Source organism: Cyclopterus lumpus, chromosome 1 (genome assembly GCF_009769545.1).
Source record: "Cyclopterus lumpus isolate fCycLum1 chromosome 1, fCycLum1.pri, whole genome shotgun sequence".
NCBI lineage: Eukaryota > Metazoa > Chordata > Actinopteri > Perciformes > Cyclopteridae > Cyclopterus > Cyclopterus lumpus.
This window is the reverse complement of record NC_046966.1, coordinates 21,363,163-21,381,137: the sequence shown is the minus strand read 5'-3', so window position 1 is coordinate 21,381,137 and position 17,975 is coordinate 21,363,163. Positions and strand designations below refer to the sequence as shown.

The 17,975-nt window shown below is 42.2% G+C and overlaps 1 protein-coding gene across 2 annotated transcripts; it reads right to left on the bottom strand.

Moving 5' to 3' along the window:
- Positions 1-849: 849 nt before the first annotated feature.
- LOC117732597 (cdc42-interacting protein 4 homolog) lies at positions 850-17,931 on the bottom strand. Of its 2 annotated transcripts, XM_034535674.1 has the most exons (15): positions 17,497-17,931; positions 12,866-12,981; positions 12,704-12,757; positions 11,083-11,230; positions 10,882-10,944; positions 10,005-10,109; positions 9,070-9,198; positions 8,734-8,880; positions 7,560-7,721; positions 5,799-5,822; positions 3,806-3,915; positions 2,713-2,845; positions 2,517-2,584; positions 1,846-1,952; positions 850-1,756 (listed from the first exon to the last, which is right to left on the bottom strand). In XM_034535674.1, the coding sequence occupies exons 1-15, from the start codon at positions 17,518-17,520 to the stop codon at positions 1,611-1,613; spliced, it is 1,536 nt and encodes a 511-aa protein (XP_034391565.1). In that variant the 5' UTR covers positions 17,521-17,931; the 3' UTR covers positions 850-1,610. The 2 variants fall into 2 exon arrangements, with proteins under 2 accessions (XP_034391565.1, XP_034391647.1); XM_034535756.1 differs by lacking the exon at positions 5,799-5,822 and having other exon boundaries at positions 17,497-17,922.
- Positions 17,932-17,975: the final 44 nt, after the last annotated feature.

Here is a 17,975-nt window from a genome sequence, read left to right as displayed (position 1 = left end):
CAAAAACACGTAAATACATTTTCTTTAAAAAAAAAAAAAAAAAAAAGATCATACAATAATACCCCTAAAATGCTAAGAAAAATATCTAGTAGTGCAGGAAGAAAAAGAGAGATGGGTAAACATTATATGGCTCAATAAAAGAGTTGTAAAGTCTGAGCTTCACAGTGCAGAACATATCTGCTGGAGGAGGAAAGTTTCTCTGCGCTCAGGTGTGTACAAACAAATGTTCAATTTAGTTTGATCAGATTTTAAAAGTGCGTTAACATTTTCCTTGAGTTTACTTTTTTGTTCTCTTGGGAGAATGTGAGGACAACAACAACAACAGTAGTGATAGTCTGGAGGCTCAACATATGAAAGCGGGTGGTAAAAACCAGTATACAAAGTGAGAACCATATAAATCAGTCAAAGAAGAACCAGTTATGGACCAGAACCGAAGACTTAATAATTGCCCGTTATGCACTTTTTGATTTGCACACATTTCTGGTTTTAAATGACGTCGGTGCTGTGATGCTGCAACCTCAAACGCAAGTATTTATGGCAAGAATTCTAACATGCTAAATACTATTTTTTTAAACTATAACTTTGATCATTATTGCTACTGTTTTTTTCCTTTTTGTTTTCACCCACCAGGTCTCAAATTCACAAAAAAAAGCAACGCAAGTTTCCATTTTTAGGTCGTCTTCAAACAATACTCATGCAACGCATATAATATGTACATTGAAGCAGTTTATATATGCTTTTATTATTCTTAAATGGTCAAACTGATTGTTTAAACACTCTTCCAATATAGGTGTGAGTGATGCAAAATATATAGAATTTATTAATTTAATTTGTCTTTTTAGTATGAAATTCCTCTTGGGTGTTTAGTGGGGGGATTTTGGAAGATACCAGACGAATGATTGCACCAGCCAATAATGTATTTCAATGTTCATATGGTCACATGACTTGTTAGAAGACGGACGTAAAACAAACATTGAAACCGGTCCTTTACAGACACTCCGTGGTGAGATGTTAAGAGTAGTGGTTTTCATCCAGTTATAAGTCATAAAAAACATCACTATGATAAAAAAGAAGAAAAGAAAAAAAACTCACATTAAGGAAAGCCGCTTTAGCAGAGGGCCGGTGTTACAGAAAGAAAAGGTTCAGCAGGTTATTGAGAGGGCAGTGGGGGAGGAAGTCAAGTGAGTGGATATATCAACGTAAAGATATGCAACGCTTAGGCTACTACGGTGCTGAATATGTTACGCTAGTCGTCACTTAACAAGGTTCAGGGATACATTCACGAGTTTGGATTTTTAAAAAAAAAGAGCTGAAATCCACGAAGACGATCTGCGTTTAGAGAGACGGGGAGCGCAGGAGGAGGAGGAGCTTTCATCTCGCTGGCCGAGGGAAAAGATCATCGGAGCTCCAAATTATTGTGGACGACTTTTGTATATACTTTGGCTCTTGGCTTACCTTTCCATCGCAAGCTCTGTGTGTGTGTGTGTGTGTGTGTGTGTGTGTGTGTGTGTGTGTGTGTGTGTGTGTGTGTGTGTGTGTGTGTGTGTGTGTGTGTGTGTGTGTGTGTGTGTGTGTGTGTGTGTGTGTGTGTGCGCGCGCGCGCGCGCGCGTTATGGGCCAAGTTTGACATAGGATGAAGGTATATAGCCCTCGTCTCCGCCAGCTCTAAGGACTCTCATCCACCCGTCTCCTTTATCGTCCTCCATGATGCTCAACAGCTCTCCCTCCGTAATGGAAATGGTGCCCTCGCTATTGCCTGCTCACACAAACACACACACACACACAAACACGTCAAACAGGCCAACATTAAACCCATTTACGAACGTGTGAATTCTGACAACGTACCTTCGAAGGTGTACAGCGCCGTGCAGTGGCCAACAGGAGATTCTACTTCTTCAAACTCGTCATCGAACTCTGAGTAGAAGCTCTGGGACTGGTCAGCCGCGAGGACGCTGGAAATATCACACACACACACACACACACACACACACACACACACAAAAGAAAAGAGTCCACATTTAAAAGGAATAGTTTGACCTCTGGTAACCTCACAGAGATGACCACACTCTCTACTAGCTTCTGTACTAGCACTACTCAAGAGAAGAAGAGGAGGAAGAAAATATCACAACTGTCGCGAAGCAAAATGTGTAAAACTCTCTGCAGCTTGGAAATAGTCGCCAGTAATAAAAGATGTAAAAATGAATGACAGCCAGTCTCCCTCCAAATATTGCATTATAAATATAAGCCAACATAACTTCTGAGGAAAGACTTGAAGAGGAAGAGGAGACGCACAACATACTTTTATGGCTTTTTTTATACATTTTTTTATTTTGTTTTTACAAACTATATCATGACTTTTTAAGGATTTCTTTGACATATGATATAGTTTTTCACGACATACCACACTGTGACTTTTTACCTGCCGATAAAACATTTTCAATCATCGGCAAGAAAGCGAACGAGCAAATTTACCAACATGTCAAACTGCTCTTTTAAATAAAAAAAAAAGGTCTTACCCGTGTTGAGTATTATTGTTGATGGCATTGGAAGATTCCTCTCCTCCCACCGCCTCCGCCAGCCACGTCTGCAATAAACCAGCGATACGATGTTAAGACTTCCACAAACACTCTATTCTGATCCTTTATGCACGCGTTATTGGCACGTTTGTGTGTGTGTGTGTGTGTGTGTGTGTGTGTGTGTGTGTGCGATTACCTCATATTTGGCGAGCTCCCCCCTCAGGCGGCCGATGTTCTGGGCGGTTTCTGAGATCTGAGGCTCCAGACTGGTGGGGTCTCCCATCTGTGGGTTGTGCTCGTACACCCCCTTCATCTTCTCCAGCGCCTCGCTGAGGGAGAAGAAAAAAAAGGGGTTATCGGTTTTGGAAAACGCAAGCACTCGAGGAAATCTTCCCTTCCATCGACGGAAGGAACGGAGAGAGTTTTTTTTTTTTTTTTAAAAAGCTAGAAGCCTTTCTGAAGGAACATGTGGGACGACGGTATACAACGTGAGTGAAGTCGGGCGCTGATGAAGAAAAAGCCTGGCTCGCAGTTACAATTCTTTCACAAAGGTGTTTGATGGGGTCGAGGCTGTGTGTCAAGATGTTCCACATTTATTTTGTACAGTCCTTTGTGTACGTATTGTCACGTTGAAACGACTTCTCCCCCCGAGAGCACACAAAACATCTCCGTATGCGGCAGCGTTTCAATTGAAACTCATTTCTTGAGCCCCAGAAAAAAACAGCCATATATCAAATAGGAGATATCGCAAGAAAAAAAAAATAGCTTATTTATATTGTGGAAATATATCATTTGAAGCCCAAGTTTTTAATCTGTGCTCTAGAATTACAGATTTCATTACAGTTCTGACGACATCTGCTCAAACTGCTGATGATCAATTTTAAAACAAAATGTATTTTTGCGGCGAAATGAACAGCGAGTTTTTCAGCATAGAGAAATACTTGTGATATATATATATATATATATATATATATATACTATGACTTTTCCAGCAAAGGTTTAACCCCAAAGACTTTCCAATTAATTCAGGCTGAACCAATTAACCGGGAGATCCACTGATAATTAAAACATATACGAGAAGAGCTGCTCAGAAAGAACACAAGTATTATGCAGTAGGAGATAAAAGTTGTTTCTTGACACCTAAGCTTGAACCCGTCTACTTTTATAACGCAACTCCACACTGAACTAATTGGGAGCCACCAATGAGTCTGTGTGTGCAGTCTGTGTGTGCAGTCTGTGTGTGCAGGCCTCGGTGACGCCTGTCGAACATTGTGGGCGATGGCCGTCACCTTTGGTCCTGCGTCTTCTGCAGGTCTTTGGTGATGTCGTCAATCTTTGCCTGGAGCCTCTTCTTCCTCTGCTCCGGAGGAAGGTGAGAGAAATCTTCTGCGGCAGGCGGCTAAACACACACACACACACACACACACACACAGTAATTATCCTCAGCATCATGTTTATGACGAACGGCTCAATGATCACCACCAGATGTCACTCCTCCCTGTTTCTATCCGCCTTTCCAACACAAAGAGAGAAACCAGAGAGAGACTCAGATTGGAAAACAGAGAGAACAGAGAGAACACACACAGTTACAGACGGAGAGAGAGAAGAGGAGGAAGAGCGCTCAGAGCCAAATAACGTCCCCTGAGAGTAGCGCTGAAATTCAGCTGTGCAGTGTTTTGGACGGATGCACACAGAATGAACAACAGGGACGACTCTCTCTCTTGTGATGCCAGACCGATGTACATTTTAGGTGAGAATTATGTTTAATTTATGAAAGAAAAGATTAAAAAAGGGAAAAATGTGTGGAAAATGAGATTTTAAGCTCTTAACATTTCTCGGTTTGGTTCAAAGCAACATATTGGGATTGAGAAATTGTTCCTGTGTTTGTTTTGATTATTCAACGTAGCAACAACACTATTTTTTTTTTTTTGGAAAAGAAAACGTTGCGATTAAATTTTCTCAATGCAGATTTTCACTCACTTTCCTCTGAAAACAAAAACTGCCACAGGAGGCAAATAAAGATAAAGCATGTTTCATAATCCGAGTGAACTGACACTTTAAAGTCCATCACACAACGAGAACAACATGGAGATATTTCTAGTTTGCATAATCGTGGCGCTCAAATAAAATATATGTTCCTTTTTTATCAAATTTGAGTCTCGCCTTTCTGCTCAAAAGAAATCATTTATAGTAATACATCAGTTTGGCATCACAGAATAAAGACGTGGTTCTCTCATTTAGAGAGAAGGCTTTTGATGTTCCCTGAATAGAAAAGATGTTCCCTGGGCCACGAGGGGAAAACTATTTCATTGAGTTAATTAAAGAGTAACTGTCATCCTGCTCGCACTGCCAACTCGGTGCATTCGTGCACTTTCAGCACGCTGTGCGGCATCACAGCTGGTTGGGCTCAGGATACGGCAGACCACACCTCACACACACACACACACGCACACACACACACACACACACACACACAGCTGTAGTTACAGGCGAGGTCACACCTGCATTTCAGAACAGCAAAATTGGATGATTTCTTTGCCATCTTGTCTTCACGGTGCTGTAGCTCAAATCCTCTTTTATTTAACCGCCTCTATCAGAATACAAACGGCTCCTCTCAAAAGGACCAATGGTTTGCAGTCATGAGACGGGGGTTCAAATATTTCTTTCTATAATAAGAATAATAATTCTCACACTAATCTTGTAAAGCTTACCTGTGATCCAACAGTATTTCCAGAATCCTTAAAGATTTTTAACAATCTTAGTGAAAATATTTATATTTGTTAATATATATATATATATATATATATATATATATATATATATATATATATATATATATATATATATTAAAAAAATCTGACCATGGACACATGTCATTTGTGGTTACCTGGATTAGGGATTAGAGTCAGAACACAAACTGGGGCTTCACTGATTTTGTTATTTCCTCTCCAATAACTGGATGAAACGTACAATCCTGCGAACCAATAAAAAGGACACCTCGGCCGACCCTGTTCCTGGCTGGCTGACACATGTTACCTGCCCGGTCAGCAACTCGCCCTGCAATGCAAGGAGCTGAGAGCACTCTCTTCAAAGCAAGTGGACGAATTTCTGGCGTGACCGGGGCCTCGACACAGTTGTACCTGCAGGTGTCAGTGCAGCACGATCCAGAGTGCAGTTACTCCTGAAATAGTATTTCCCCTGGAAAAGAATCCATCACCAGCACCCTTTGATTGGAGCACCTTTTTTTCATTCTACCCTCTATGTAACGTTCAGGAATGTTACCGTGTGCTTTTCAGCATGCGATATCTAGACGGAGAGAAACGCACATTCAGTATGAGACACATGCACAAATAATAACACACTTTTACAGCGACGAGCATGGACTCGTACGGACGTCACGGTTCAACAGCATCAATGAGACAAGTACATGAGGAAGTGAGACGTTTACAGACAGCGAGGTGGGGTGGGGGCCTGAGCATATGTCATCACTCACCAACTGATGTTTGTGTAACATCTTTAAAAAAGGTGGAAATCCTGGGTTTGACAGAGCGATTGAACTCTCTAAGGCAGAGAGAGAGAGAGAGAGAGAGAGAGAGGGGAGAGCTGCAGCTTGCAGAGGGGGAGGGAGAGAGGGTGGCTGCCTGGTGGGAATGGGGACAGGGGAGAGAAAGATGGAGGGGCACACTGGAGGGAGGGGGAGAAAAAGACAAGGGAGCAGAGGAAAAAAAGGGAACAAAGCAGGGAAAAATTACCCTGGTGAAGACAGGAAAAGATGAGGAGGAGGAGAAGAAAAAAAGGGAGTCAAAACAGATGCAGAGATTTTGGTAATAAAGAGTTAAAGAGAGAGAGCGCGAAGGATGTTATGGGGAAAGTCTGTGCAGCAGACTGGAATTAGCATCGGCCCCTGAGGGCAACAGGGCGCTGGGGTAAGACATGAGAGGAATGTGCGTGGAGCTTCCTGCGTGTGTGCGTTTGTTGGAGTGCATTGTTGCGAGTCATTTTGGGCCCCGATATTCGCGTGGAATTCTTTGAAAGCCGTCTTAACTGTGCCGGCAAGACGCTGTCAAACCTTCAGAGGAACAGGTTTGTCCACAGTCAGCTGTACCATTGCACCTTCTCCAAGATGGCCATTGAGAAATTTCAAAGTAGAACGTGTTGGGTATTAAAAAGGACGTCAACGAATCCCATTGAGAGACCAACGCCAACCGTTTCCTCCTTTTTGAGCAACCGTGCTAAACACCGCAGTGGCCGTGCAGCCGTTTTAAGAGATGGTTTTGCCAACTATGTCGAAACGCTGCACTTCTGTGCAAAGTAAATAGTTTTCTTGGAGCGTCGATTGAGTGTGGAGATCAAAAAAATGAAATGTATTAAATGCATTTGCATCACGCAATCTATTTTTAATTGGAGTGGGTGTAAATTATTTAAATCAGATTTATTACCGAACACCATCACAACAACACCGTGCATTTGTATCTCTGCTTTTGGAGTGTATTTAATTTGCCTTAAAATTGATTTTTGCAGGGTTTATTTTCATATTAAGATGATGTTTATGGCTTCAATAATAATAAAAAAAAACTGTGAAGCACCCTCTGATCAGCACTCAATTATACGAGCGCTCGTTACCGTTTCCAGAAATTACATTACATGTCATTTAGCTGACGCTTTTATCCAAAGCGACTTACAATAAGTGCATTAAAACATGAGTCCAAACTCAGAACAACAAGAATCAAGAACCATTTCTTCAATAAAGTTAAACTACAAAAGTGCTATCAGTAAGAGACATTTAAGTGCTACTACGGCGCCACCTTCCCTATTCAAGGTATAGTCGAAAAGCATTTTAGGAAAGCCCCCGATATTTACATGATGACTGTTTGCCCGGATTACTCTTCGAAGAACAGGACGGGGAGGATTTTCAAGTTGTCAAATGCAGAATCCACAAAGCAGAGAGGGGAGAGGCAGCAAATATCTTGTCCTCGAGACGACGCACGTCTTATGCAAACTTGACGCGACGCGAACTCTCACGTGAACAGACTGCAGACTCACCTTGTGCTTCTTGCTGAAAGGCCAGAGCTTGGCGCGCACTTTGGGGGGGTTGAGGCTGGAGTCAGAGGTTGCTGGTTTGATTCCCTGGGTGTAGTCTTCAAACTCTAAGTCTGCAGGTCGCTCAAAGCCAGACTTGTGCTGCTCTATGAACAGCATCGAGTCCTGCAGGGAGACGAAGAGACACTGGTAACAATACTGATTTAACACATAGTTAACTAGACTTTCTGACCACTACAACAACCTCTGCCTTAAATATTACTGTACTGGTGAATCAACATCATTTTAGTAATTAATGCGCTTTAGGACACAGTAATCCCCAAAACCTTTTAAAATAAATAAAACCTGTTTACTTTAGATTGTAGTGTCTCCATTAGGACAGTAACTGAGAAAACACACTCTCTGCAACATGAAACATGTGCATTGTTACATGCACAAAAAAGGTACAATGTTTGCAAAACCTAGAACGCAATGCAGAAATGCTATAGAAGCACTATACTAATTCATCTGTGTTAATAAAGCTTCACATTTTGTATGTTTTAAATCTTACAAAAAAAAGGTTTCTTATGGAGTTTGAACAAGCCAAACAAAATGCACTCAGCACATTTGTTGGGATAAACAAAAGACATCTGGATTTATGAATGTAAACATAACTTGTGTTTGTTTACCAGAAGTCCCTTATTGGCTTTTGCTGTCGATGGTTAGTTGAGAACATTGAAGCCAACAATATATGTACGGCGACAACAACAAAGCTACAACCAGCTGATTAGCTTAGCTTAGCATGAAGACAAGAGGCAGGGGGAAACTGCTAGCCTGGCTCTGTCCGAGGTACAACACCAGGGGTTATGTGCAGGCCTGTAGTGACTTCCTGGCGTCGCTGGTTCCCGGCCTTGTTGCCTTCAGGAAGTCATCACGTGTTCATGAGGGAGCTTTAGAGGGCTGCTGGTTACCTTTGGACAGAGCCAGGCTAGCCATTTCCCCCCGCTTCCAGTCACTGTGCTAAGCTAAGCTAACTGGTGATTGCAGTTTCACATTTAACCGTCTTAAAATGAAAGCAAACTATTCCTTTGAACACCAGAACATGACACATCATCTCTGGAAGTTTCACAACAGTGTGATCAGAGGTGTTTTGACAAACACATGTACAGTATATTCTGGTCAACATCTTAACATGTACCTGTTTCTCATTAATTTTCCCTCCTGCAGCATAAATCCCTTCTAAACACTTGGTGATGATGGGCAGCACCTTCTTCTCGAAGTCTGAAAACTGACAGTAGCCCTCCGCCAGCCGCCGAATCCTCCGCTCATCCATGTCCTGCATCTTCTGTTCGACACACAAAACACACGACGGCCTCCTTCAATATCAAATCAGATTCACACTCGTACGAAGACAATAGATGAGAGGATTTTATTTTGAAAGGGTGCGTTTGGTATTTCAGCAGGTGTGTGAGCTCTGCCCAGTTGCATTGTGAATGAATGTGTGCGCGTGTGTGTGCGCGTGTCTTTGGCTCACGTTGAAGATCTGCGGTATCTCCGAGTAGTAGTAGAAGTTTTGTTCCTTGTTGTATTTCTGGAGCTGCGCTGCATAGTCGTTCCTGCACTCCTCCGCTGTGTGTGTGCGTGCGTGGGCATGTTGCTTGGCCTTCAGAGCGAGAGATGGGCGGAGCCACGGAGGAGAGAGGGAGGGGAACATGAAGGATGCACGGAAGAGGGAGAAATGATGCAAAACAAAAAAATGCAAAGCGGGAGAAATGTGGGGGACGAAGCAGGAGGTATCGAGGCCACGGAGGGAGCAAGACAAAGCTCACGGATTTCTTTCTTTCTTTCTTTTTTTTACTGAAAACATTATGAAAACCAAACATGAGCAATATATACACTACCGGTCGAAAGTTTTAGAACACCCCCATTTTTCCAGTTTTTATTGTAATTGAAGCAGTTACAAAGTACAAAAGGCAAGCGGCACACTACCAGAGATTAAACAAAAAAGTTTAGGTTACCAAAAACTGAAAAATAATGTACATTTCAGGAGGTATACAAAAAGGCCTTTTTCAGGGAACAAGTAATGGGTTAACATCTTGCAGCCGTTCTGCAAGTTCAGGAAGTAAATTAAGCCTTGAAAGTTGAACAATTCCTACAGGTGTCTCAACTTTTGTTGATTACTTACTCTGTCTGTATAAAAGCAGTGTGGGAATGGACTGTGTTACGACGCCCTCTTAAGCATTATGTGGACAGTATTGTTCTGCAGGAAGTAGTATATTGCTCTTATAATGGCAAGAAAAAGGCAATTAACAAAAGGAAGAGAGACAGACCATTATAACCCTTAAAAGTGTAGGTCTTTTCTTTAGAGAAATTGAGGTGTCCTAAAACGTTTGACCGGTAGTGTATACCAGTGCTCAGTTGTTGACGCTAACGTACGTGTGTGTGTGTGTTTTTTGTTTGTTTGTTTACCTTCTCGACATCGAGCCTGGTGGCATTGAGGTCACTCTCTGTTTTCTCTGATTGTTGGATGGCTTTTTCAGCCTCGGCCCATTCCTTGGCATAGCGCTTCTTAGTCTGCAGGCATTTACACAGCACACACACACACACACACACATAAATGAATAGAGCTTAAAAATAAATGGTGCCTCATTAGAAAGTGGGACCAAAATCACATTAGAAAAATATTATTAATATAACGAGACCTTCTTTCTACCTAAGGAAGAAATAGAAGTAGACAAAAACCTGTGACGTATATTTCTAAACCTGACAAAACTAAAACTATTTGAAAAACACTTTTTTAAATTTTTTTATTTTAAAGGTTACTTGGAAGGACTAAAGTACTGTAAATACTAACTAAAGTTAAATAGAGACAAACTCTCAAACTCCAATTCATTAATTCCAAATCTTATTTTAATCTGTGCACAGCAGCTCTGCTGAAATATGCAATTAGTTGCAGGCGAACATACAATTCATCATACAGTATATGAAGAATAAAGTTTACAATAATGACATAATTAAATAATAATTAATATTTATTTGGGTTTCTTTTCGAAAAAACTGATTTTGAACAAAATGAAGAACTTTGGTTGAGTTTCCTCTCTATAATAATAATAATAATAATAATAATAATAATAATAATGCTTAATTAAACAATTCTTTCCAGGAAACTTTCAAGAAATTTAAACACATCTATAAAATAAAGCCACAAAAACCCTCTGCATGAAGACACCTCAAGAGGCAAAGGGGATTTTCTTTTCGGTAATTTGGGCAAACTTAAATCCTTTAAATGACAAAGATTTGACTCGACATCCATAAACAACAACAACAACAACAACACGTGACTCACACTTTCTAGGTTTTTGAAGCTGCCCTCTAAAAACTGCTGGGCCTTCTTGGCATCAGATAGGTGCTGCGGAACAAAGAGGTTTCAGTTAATGCGCTGCAGTCTAAGATGATGACACAGCGTACCTCGTTAATCTTCCTAATCTTCCCCGTTCACTCCCCCTCCCCCCCTCCCTCCCTCGTGTTATCGTCCTCCCCCTCTCACGGTTTTGCGTTCCAGTTTGATGTCCTGGAGGTACTTGGTGAGCTCCACACAGATGCCGGTCATCATGTTCTCAGCGATGAGCTCCCGTTGGCCGGCGTAATCGTTCAGCTCGTTCAGGATCTCCTGGAGTGACGCGTGATTGCTGAATCTGTAGCAGACAATTTTGGGAAAATCATCACAGCTGGAGAGAACAACATTTAACCGAAAGATAAACCCAAATTCAATCGTAGCTTAGCAACCGTCACTAAGAACTGCAGGCCTGTCAAGCTGTCGATTGGTCTACATGCCAATGGGATGTGCACGGCGCCCTATTAAGTGTGTCTGCATTAAACACAGGAGCAAAAATGAAAGGAATGGATTAAACTATGTGTTTATCTGCGTTGGCGGCATGTCCTACGCAGATAAACGCATAGTTTAATAACTAACCGGCCGGCTAACAGTAGAAACCCGGCATTATTTTCAAGATAACGACAGTATTTTGTGAGGTTACAGGTTCCTTTAGAAACATGTATTTTCAGGACCGGAACATCCACCCCGTGGAAGACACGATTGCTTCTATATCAGAGTTTAGTTTAAAACTGCTAAATGCATTTCGATTGCTTCCTAATGGCTCTCAACATGGCGACGCCTGAGCCGGCAGCCCACAGCTAGCGGTGCTAACAATGCTAACAGTGCAAACTACTGCAACAGTGAGGACGGAGTTAACATTGTTTGCCTGGAGGCATGAAAAGCTGCCCTTATTCCCAAATAAATAATAAAGATTTCTCTTCAATCAAAATCCTCCTGTTATGGGCAATAAGATTTCTGTACCAGCTTTCGTACAAAGATAACGTTTTCTCTGAAACATGTGTTAAAGAATAAATACGCCGATAACGCACAGCCAATGACTGAGGCTATAAAAGTTGCGACACACTCAGAGTTTGGGGTAAGAAGAAGTCTTGAACCGGATTGTAACCTTGTTCTGTTGCTCAAGGTCAGCCCGCTCTCACCAGAACTCTGCGTATCTGTTGCGTTCAGGGGCGGCCGTAAATAGTGGTTTTACACAATCCTTCCAGGCGAACATAATGTTGAGAATTGTTATATTTCCAAGAATCGATTCTCATTTATAAGTAAAGCATACTCATTTGACAATAACAATAGTGTTGCTTGTTATCCAATATTGCTTTACCACGCCCAACTGTCGGAACCAACAGATTACATTTTTAACTAAAATACTGCACAATACTACTAAAACTAACTAGTCTTTTACATCTCTTCTTTAAGGCTCATCAGCTGCTTAGGATGCTGATTTCATTAAATGCTTTGCCTGACACATGTAGCTTCATGTAGCTCGCATTTTAGCATTATATCATCGTGTGCATACTTAACATTAAGATGCTTTTAAAAAAGGAATCTAATTTATTAATTGAAGCTTATGCGAGCTACAATTGTCATTTCAGATGAACTCAAAGCCCTTTTAGGTTCAAAAGGATGACCTGCCACAGTTATTATTCCTCCTGCATGTGTGTGGTACAGGAATGGAAAAGCTCGGCAGGCTCCCAGCAACAGTAAGGCGGGTTAGTGAGCAGCAAATTGTACATTTGTATTTATACAAAACAAGGAGAAAAGAATCGACACTCACCTGCAGTCTTGCTCTTCTTTGCTCCCTCGTTTGGCATATTTCTTTGATAGACTCCTGTTAGAAAGTGTCAAAGAAGAAGTTACACACACACACACACACAAATACATTTAAGATCCCGATCAATGTAAATAGAAATAAAACGTTCAGAAACAAGCTCACAACCTGAGTTGCTTGGCGTAGCTCTGCTCTATCTCCGTCCGCTCCTTCACAAACTTTATGTAGCGATCCACCAGGTCGATGCCCGACTGCGTGTGCTTGTCGATGTGATCATACTGGTCCTAAAATAAAAAAAAGAAGCAACGGCGCAGAAAAACACGTGTTTTTATACATTTCAAGTTCAAATCTGAGGGGGACGACATCGGTGTCGGACTTGCAGACTTTTCTGTGCACGGTGCAGATTTAAGACGTTGACCCAAACACTTGTTTGTTGTTTTTCTCCAGTGAAGCGTTCCAGATTGTCCGAGTCAGTCACAAGACTAAAGTTTAAAAGTTGCCCTGCGTTTCAGCCACTGAGGACCAGACGGAAAGCAAAAAGCGCTGGAAACAAGAAGTGAAGCCGGCTGCACGACAAAGGGAACGCAACTCGAGTCTGTTGGTGTCAGCGGGTCGTGGACTGCAAGCTCGAGTCGATTCATTGTTTTTTTTACTGCAAATGTTTCGATTGATCATATAAATAACGTCTAAAAATGGGTTATATGGCTTCTGAATGTGTATTTTTTTTTTCTAATTTATTTTTTGCTTTTCTTTGTCTTATGTGAAACTAAACTGAAGAATGTTTGGATTTCGAAAGGTCGAAGACTGCATTTTTCACTAATTTCTGATATTTTGTTGACCAAAAAAACAAATAATCAAGACTTTATGTAACGAGTGCAACTGGTCCTGGTCCATCGTTCAAAATGTTTGTTTACGGTCTTTTGGGCCTTTTAAAATCGATCTCACTTCAGTGGCTGCTGACTAATTGATGAATCGACCGATCGATTTAGCTCTACTGTACCAGTGATGTTGGTTAAAGCCCCGCCCACTTTGTGTCTGACAAAGTGAACGAGCTTTAAAAAAAAAACAACAAAGCCTCATTTTTTCACACTGTCTGACATCTGCAGACACCGAGAAGAGCCCTGTGTTAGACTTCAGGCTGCAATTAAAGAGTCTTTTCAAGTTCACGCCACCGTAAAATGTCACAAGCAAGAACACCACAGAAGAATATTCACATTGGTGGAGCTGGAACCAGCTAATCAATCATTAAAATAGATGCAGAATCAGTCTCAATACTCAATCAACTAAACGTCTCAGCTCAAACCCCATTTCATCAGGCCGTGGATCTGACACAAATGGAAACTGGAAGTCTAAGAATAACTCTTCTTTCACACACACTTCTTTCAATTTCTCTTACACAGAAGTACAAAAGTTGTTGACTAGAGCATAAAAGCAAACTCCTTTCAGCATTCTTGTCTTTCTCCTTACATGCAAAACACAGACAGACACACACGCGCACACACACACCTGTCGAACAGGTCATATTTGTCCTGTCTGTCCCCACTGGCATAAATAGTTCTGACATGCAGTAAAGGACTCACTGAATGTGAATGTGACAAAGAGCACAAAGAAAGACTCCACCTTTTCAATTGTGTGTGTGTGTGCGCGTGTGTGCGTGTGTGCATGTGTGTGTGTGTGTGTGTGTGTGTACTCTGCAGGGTGTGTTGGGGCCAGAGACATAGATACGGAGTCCTCAGAGGAGAAGGGAAGCTAAATGGAGATCATAGCAACACTGTTAGCAGTGTCCTGGATACGAGAGGGCCGAGAAGGAACAGGGTTAGAAAACAAGAGGGGACGAGATGGGAGTGAAACATTTTGTACCAGGAAGGAGAGAGAGAGACGGGAAGGGAATCAGACGGCCGAGAAACAAACTGCGATGAGGAGATTATGGAGTCTTTGAGACGTCGTCCCGCATGCACGCATTCGCCACTTGTGCTGCTGCGCCCCGTTGCTTTTATTAATGCGACACATCTGCATGTTTGTGCGAGAGGAGGAAGCACTGATAGCGAGACAGGAATGAGATAATCATTAGCTCAGAGCGAAACCTCCGCCCTGTGACTGACCGTCCCCGGGGGCCTCCGCGATCCCTGGAACCAGTCGGACTAGTCCCGCCCATCGCCGTGACGACTCGCGGCCAGCATATGCTCTGAGGTCACAATGAACGCCATTAAAACCGGTTGCACCGGCTATCCGTTATTGCGTCTGCATAAAAGCGATTTCCTAAACCGTAGTGGCTCGTAGTAGTAGTAGTCAAAGAATGTAGTAATGTGTATTCAGAGCCACTAATCAAATAATTCACCCAATTTTAATTACCGAGGTTATAAGGCTACATTTGAATTCACACACTGGATAACCTCGGCTAATAACATGAGGTGTATTGCATTACTTTTTGAGCAGTGAGGTGTATTATAACTAAATGTATGTATTCAAGTATTGTACTTGGGTAAAACTTTGGAGGTACTTTCCATTTTCTGCTACTTTACTTCTAATTTTAATGCATTTCATAGGGAACTGCTGTACTTCTTACTCCACTACATATATTTGATGACTTTGAATAAATTAACCGCAAACAAATTGTGATTCATTAATAAAGGATTTAATAAGACAACGACATGATGCAGTACATTATTCTAACAATGGGTACTTTAAGGTTATTTCTATGCTACTTTTACTTAAAGGTGCAGTGTGTAGGATTTGTCGGCAGCTATAAACGGCTCAATCTAAAACACAGCGATTATTATTTTATGGTTTCACTTCACTTCCTTCTGTCGCACTTTTACTGAAGTGAAAAGGTGTAAATGGTCATAAATTACATTTAAATGAATTGTTAACATCAGTCACATCAGATGCCAGTTCATTTTACTCTGAACCCATCATGTATTAGCAAGCTAACGTCGACTCACATGTTAGTGTTATTGTGTACTTTTGTATTTTGAAGCGTTGCCGCTTTTACGTGCCAATAAAGTCTCGAGGAATTTAAAAAAAATTAACTCGGCTTCGTCCTTCTGTCCTTTTCGCCGTATGCGTTTTCATGCGTGTTTTAAATAAGGAACAAAGTGTAAAAGAGGCCTGTTTTTACAGTTGATTGGGGACGGGTGTGTTTGGATTGTTTGGTCGCCGTTCATTAACAATAGCCGGTGGGGACTTTGACCTCTTAAACCTCACCGACCGGCACGCAGCATCTCCAAACCCACACAAAACGGGACGTCCCAAAGTGTACAAAAACATACCAAATATGGAGGAAAAGTGTCTTTTCACCCAGGGTCTAAATCTGACATCACCGGCCTCGTCGATGAGAAACTATCTGCCATGACGTCAGACAGCGTGGCGTGAAGGAGCGAGAACCTGCTCAATCAGATGACAGCTGATAAGAATAAGAATGTCAAAATATGTTTTTGGTTCTTTTCAGGAAAACATCCAGTGAAGAAAAGGTCAGTTTTGGGCTGCAACCAACAATGACATCCCCCCCTCCCAAATGACTGATTCATGAGCAGATCATTTGGGCTTTGGGAGAGTGAGATGGACATTTCTTTTTTTTCTTCTCTGCTCTCAAACATTTTAATAGACAAAACAACAAGACGATTTTCGGTTTTCCCCCCTCATAAAGTCTGATTAATGCAAAACCATTTGTCACAACACAACACGAGCATGATGTTGAACTTGGACTGTTTATCCACAAGCGGCCTCACCCATTCTTTCCCTGTGGGATAATCCCAGAGGCACTCGGGATCTGAACACAATCACTGCAGGATTTGGTGCAAATTAGTCGTGTTTGCCTTCGAAAACACACGACGACAAACAGGCGGGATGTTTCTTTTGGAGTCGAGACACAGTTTGTACAGAACACACATTTTTATTCCGAGAGGTCATCGTCTGACATCAGTGCAGAAGTAATAAAATCAACCTCCTAGGAATCGGGAACTATTTTGGCAGTTGATTAGCCTTCTTTTCTTTTTTTTTTTACGATGCGCAAATGCCAAACATTCTCCAGTTTCAGCTCCTCAAAACGGAGGATTTCCTGCCTCTCTGTGTCGTAAACAGGATGTCTTTGGGGTCTCTGGACCAAACAAAGCATATTGGAGGACCTACTCATACTCATGCCTGACTTTTTAATAGACCAAATGAATGACTGATTAACCAGCCAACGAATCAAAACGTTAATAATTGTTACAGAACAACAATGCTGACACACCAGCTCAGTCCTTTTACTCTGATGCTCACTGACTCCCTGAGGGCCCTGATGATGATGATGATGATGATGATGGTGGTTGTGGTTGTGATTCGCAGCTGAGAGAGAGACACTAACCAGATGCAGTGACAAGCAGTCACACAGATTAGCCTTCAAAGACTTCCCGAGAGCTGCTGTCACGAAGCAAAGCTCAAGTCCCTGCATGCATGAAGGGAGGGTGGGGGTGGGGTGGGGGGGGGGTACACCTTTAGTCCACGGTGTGTGTAGATAAAGTGGGCTCAAAGAGTAATACCCCCCCCTCCTCCTCCTCCTCCCTGCTTCGGATAAGGTATGCAGGGAGCAGGAGTTGCGAAATCCTCTGGCTGCAGCCTCTACAGACTTCTGCTGCCGCCGACTTTAGATTACTTAACCCGGGCCTACCGGGGAGGGGAGGGGAAACAAGAGTCCCGTGTACGTGAAAAGGGTCGACGAAAAAACAACAGCAGGGCTACTCCGAAGGGACGTTGACGCTTGTTTGTTTGTTTGTTTGTTTGCGTGCGTGTATCACTTATTGTGTCAGCTGTCAACTCACCCACAGGTCTGTTCCCCAGTCCATGTCTGCAGAAAACACGTTTGAGGGGCAACACCAAAAAAAAAAAAACCAGAAAAAAAAAACGCCGGAATCTTTTCCTCCAGAGAAAAGAAGCAACCAGGTGGTGGGAGAAAAAAAAAAAAAAAAACTAAATAAGATTTTTGTTTTAAAAAACAAGACTCCTCTCGTTACGAAAGATTCCGCAAAACTTTTCTTTTTTCTTTTTTTTTTTGGAGTCTCGAAAAGCGCGGAGATGGCGCAGGAAATGTTTGGAGGAAGTTTACGCCTTCTCCTTGGCACGGACACCGCCGTCCTGCTTCTTCCAGCGCAGCGAGACAGAACAAATATGTTCAGGCGCTTTTTCCTGAAACAAGTTCGGGTCCCGGAGCGAGAGAGAGAGAGAGAGAGAGAGAGAGAGGGAGGGAGGGAGAGAGAGAGAGGGAGGAGCGGTGGGAAACCTACCGGCGGCGTCTCTGTTT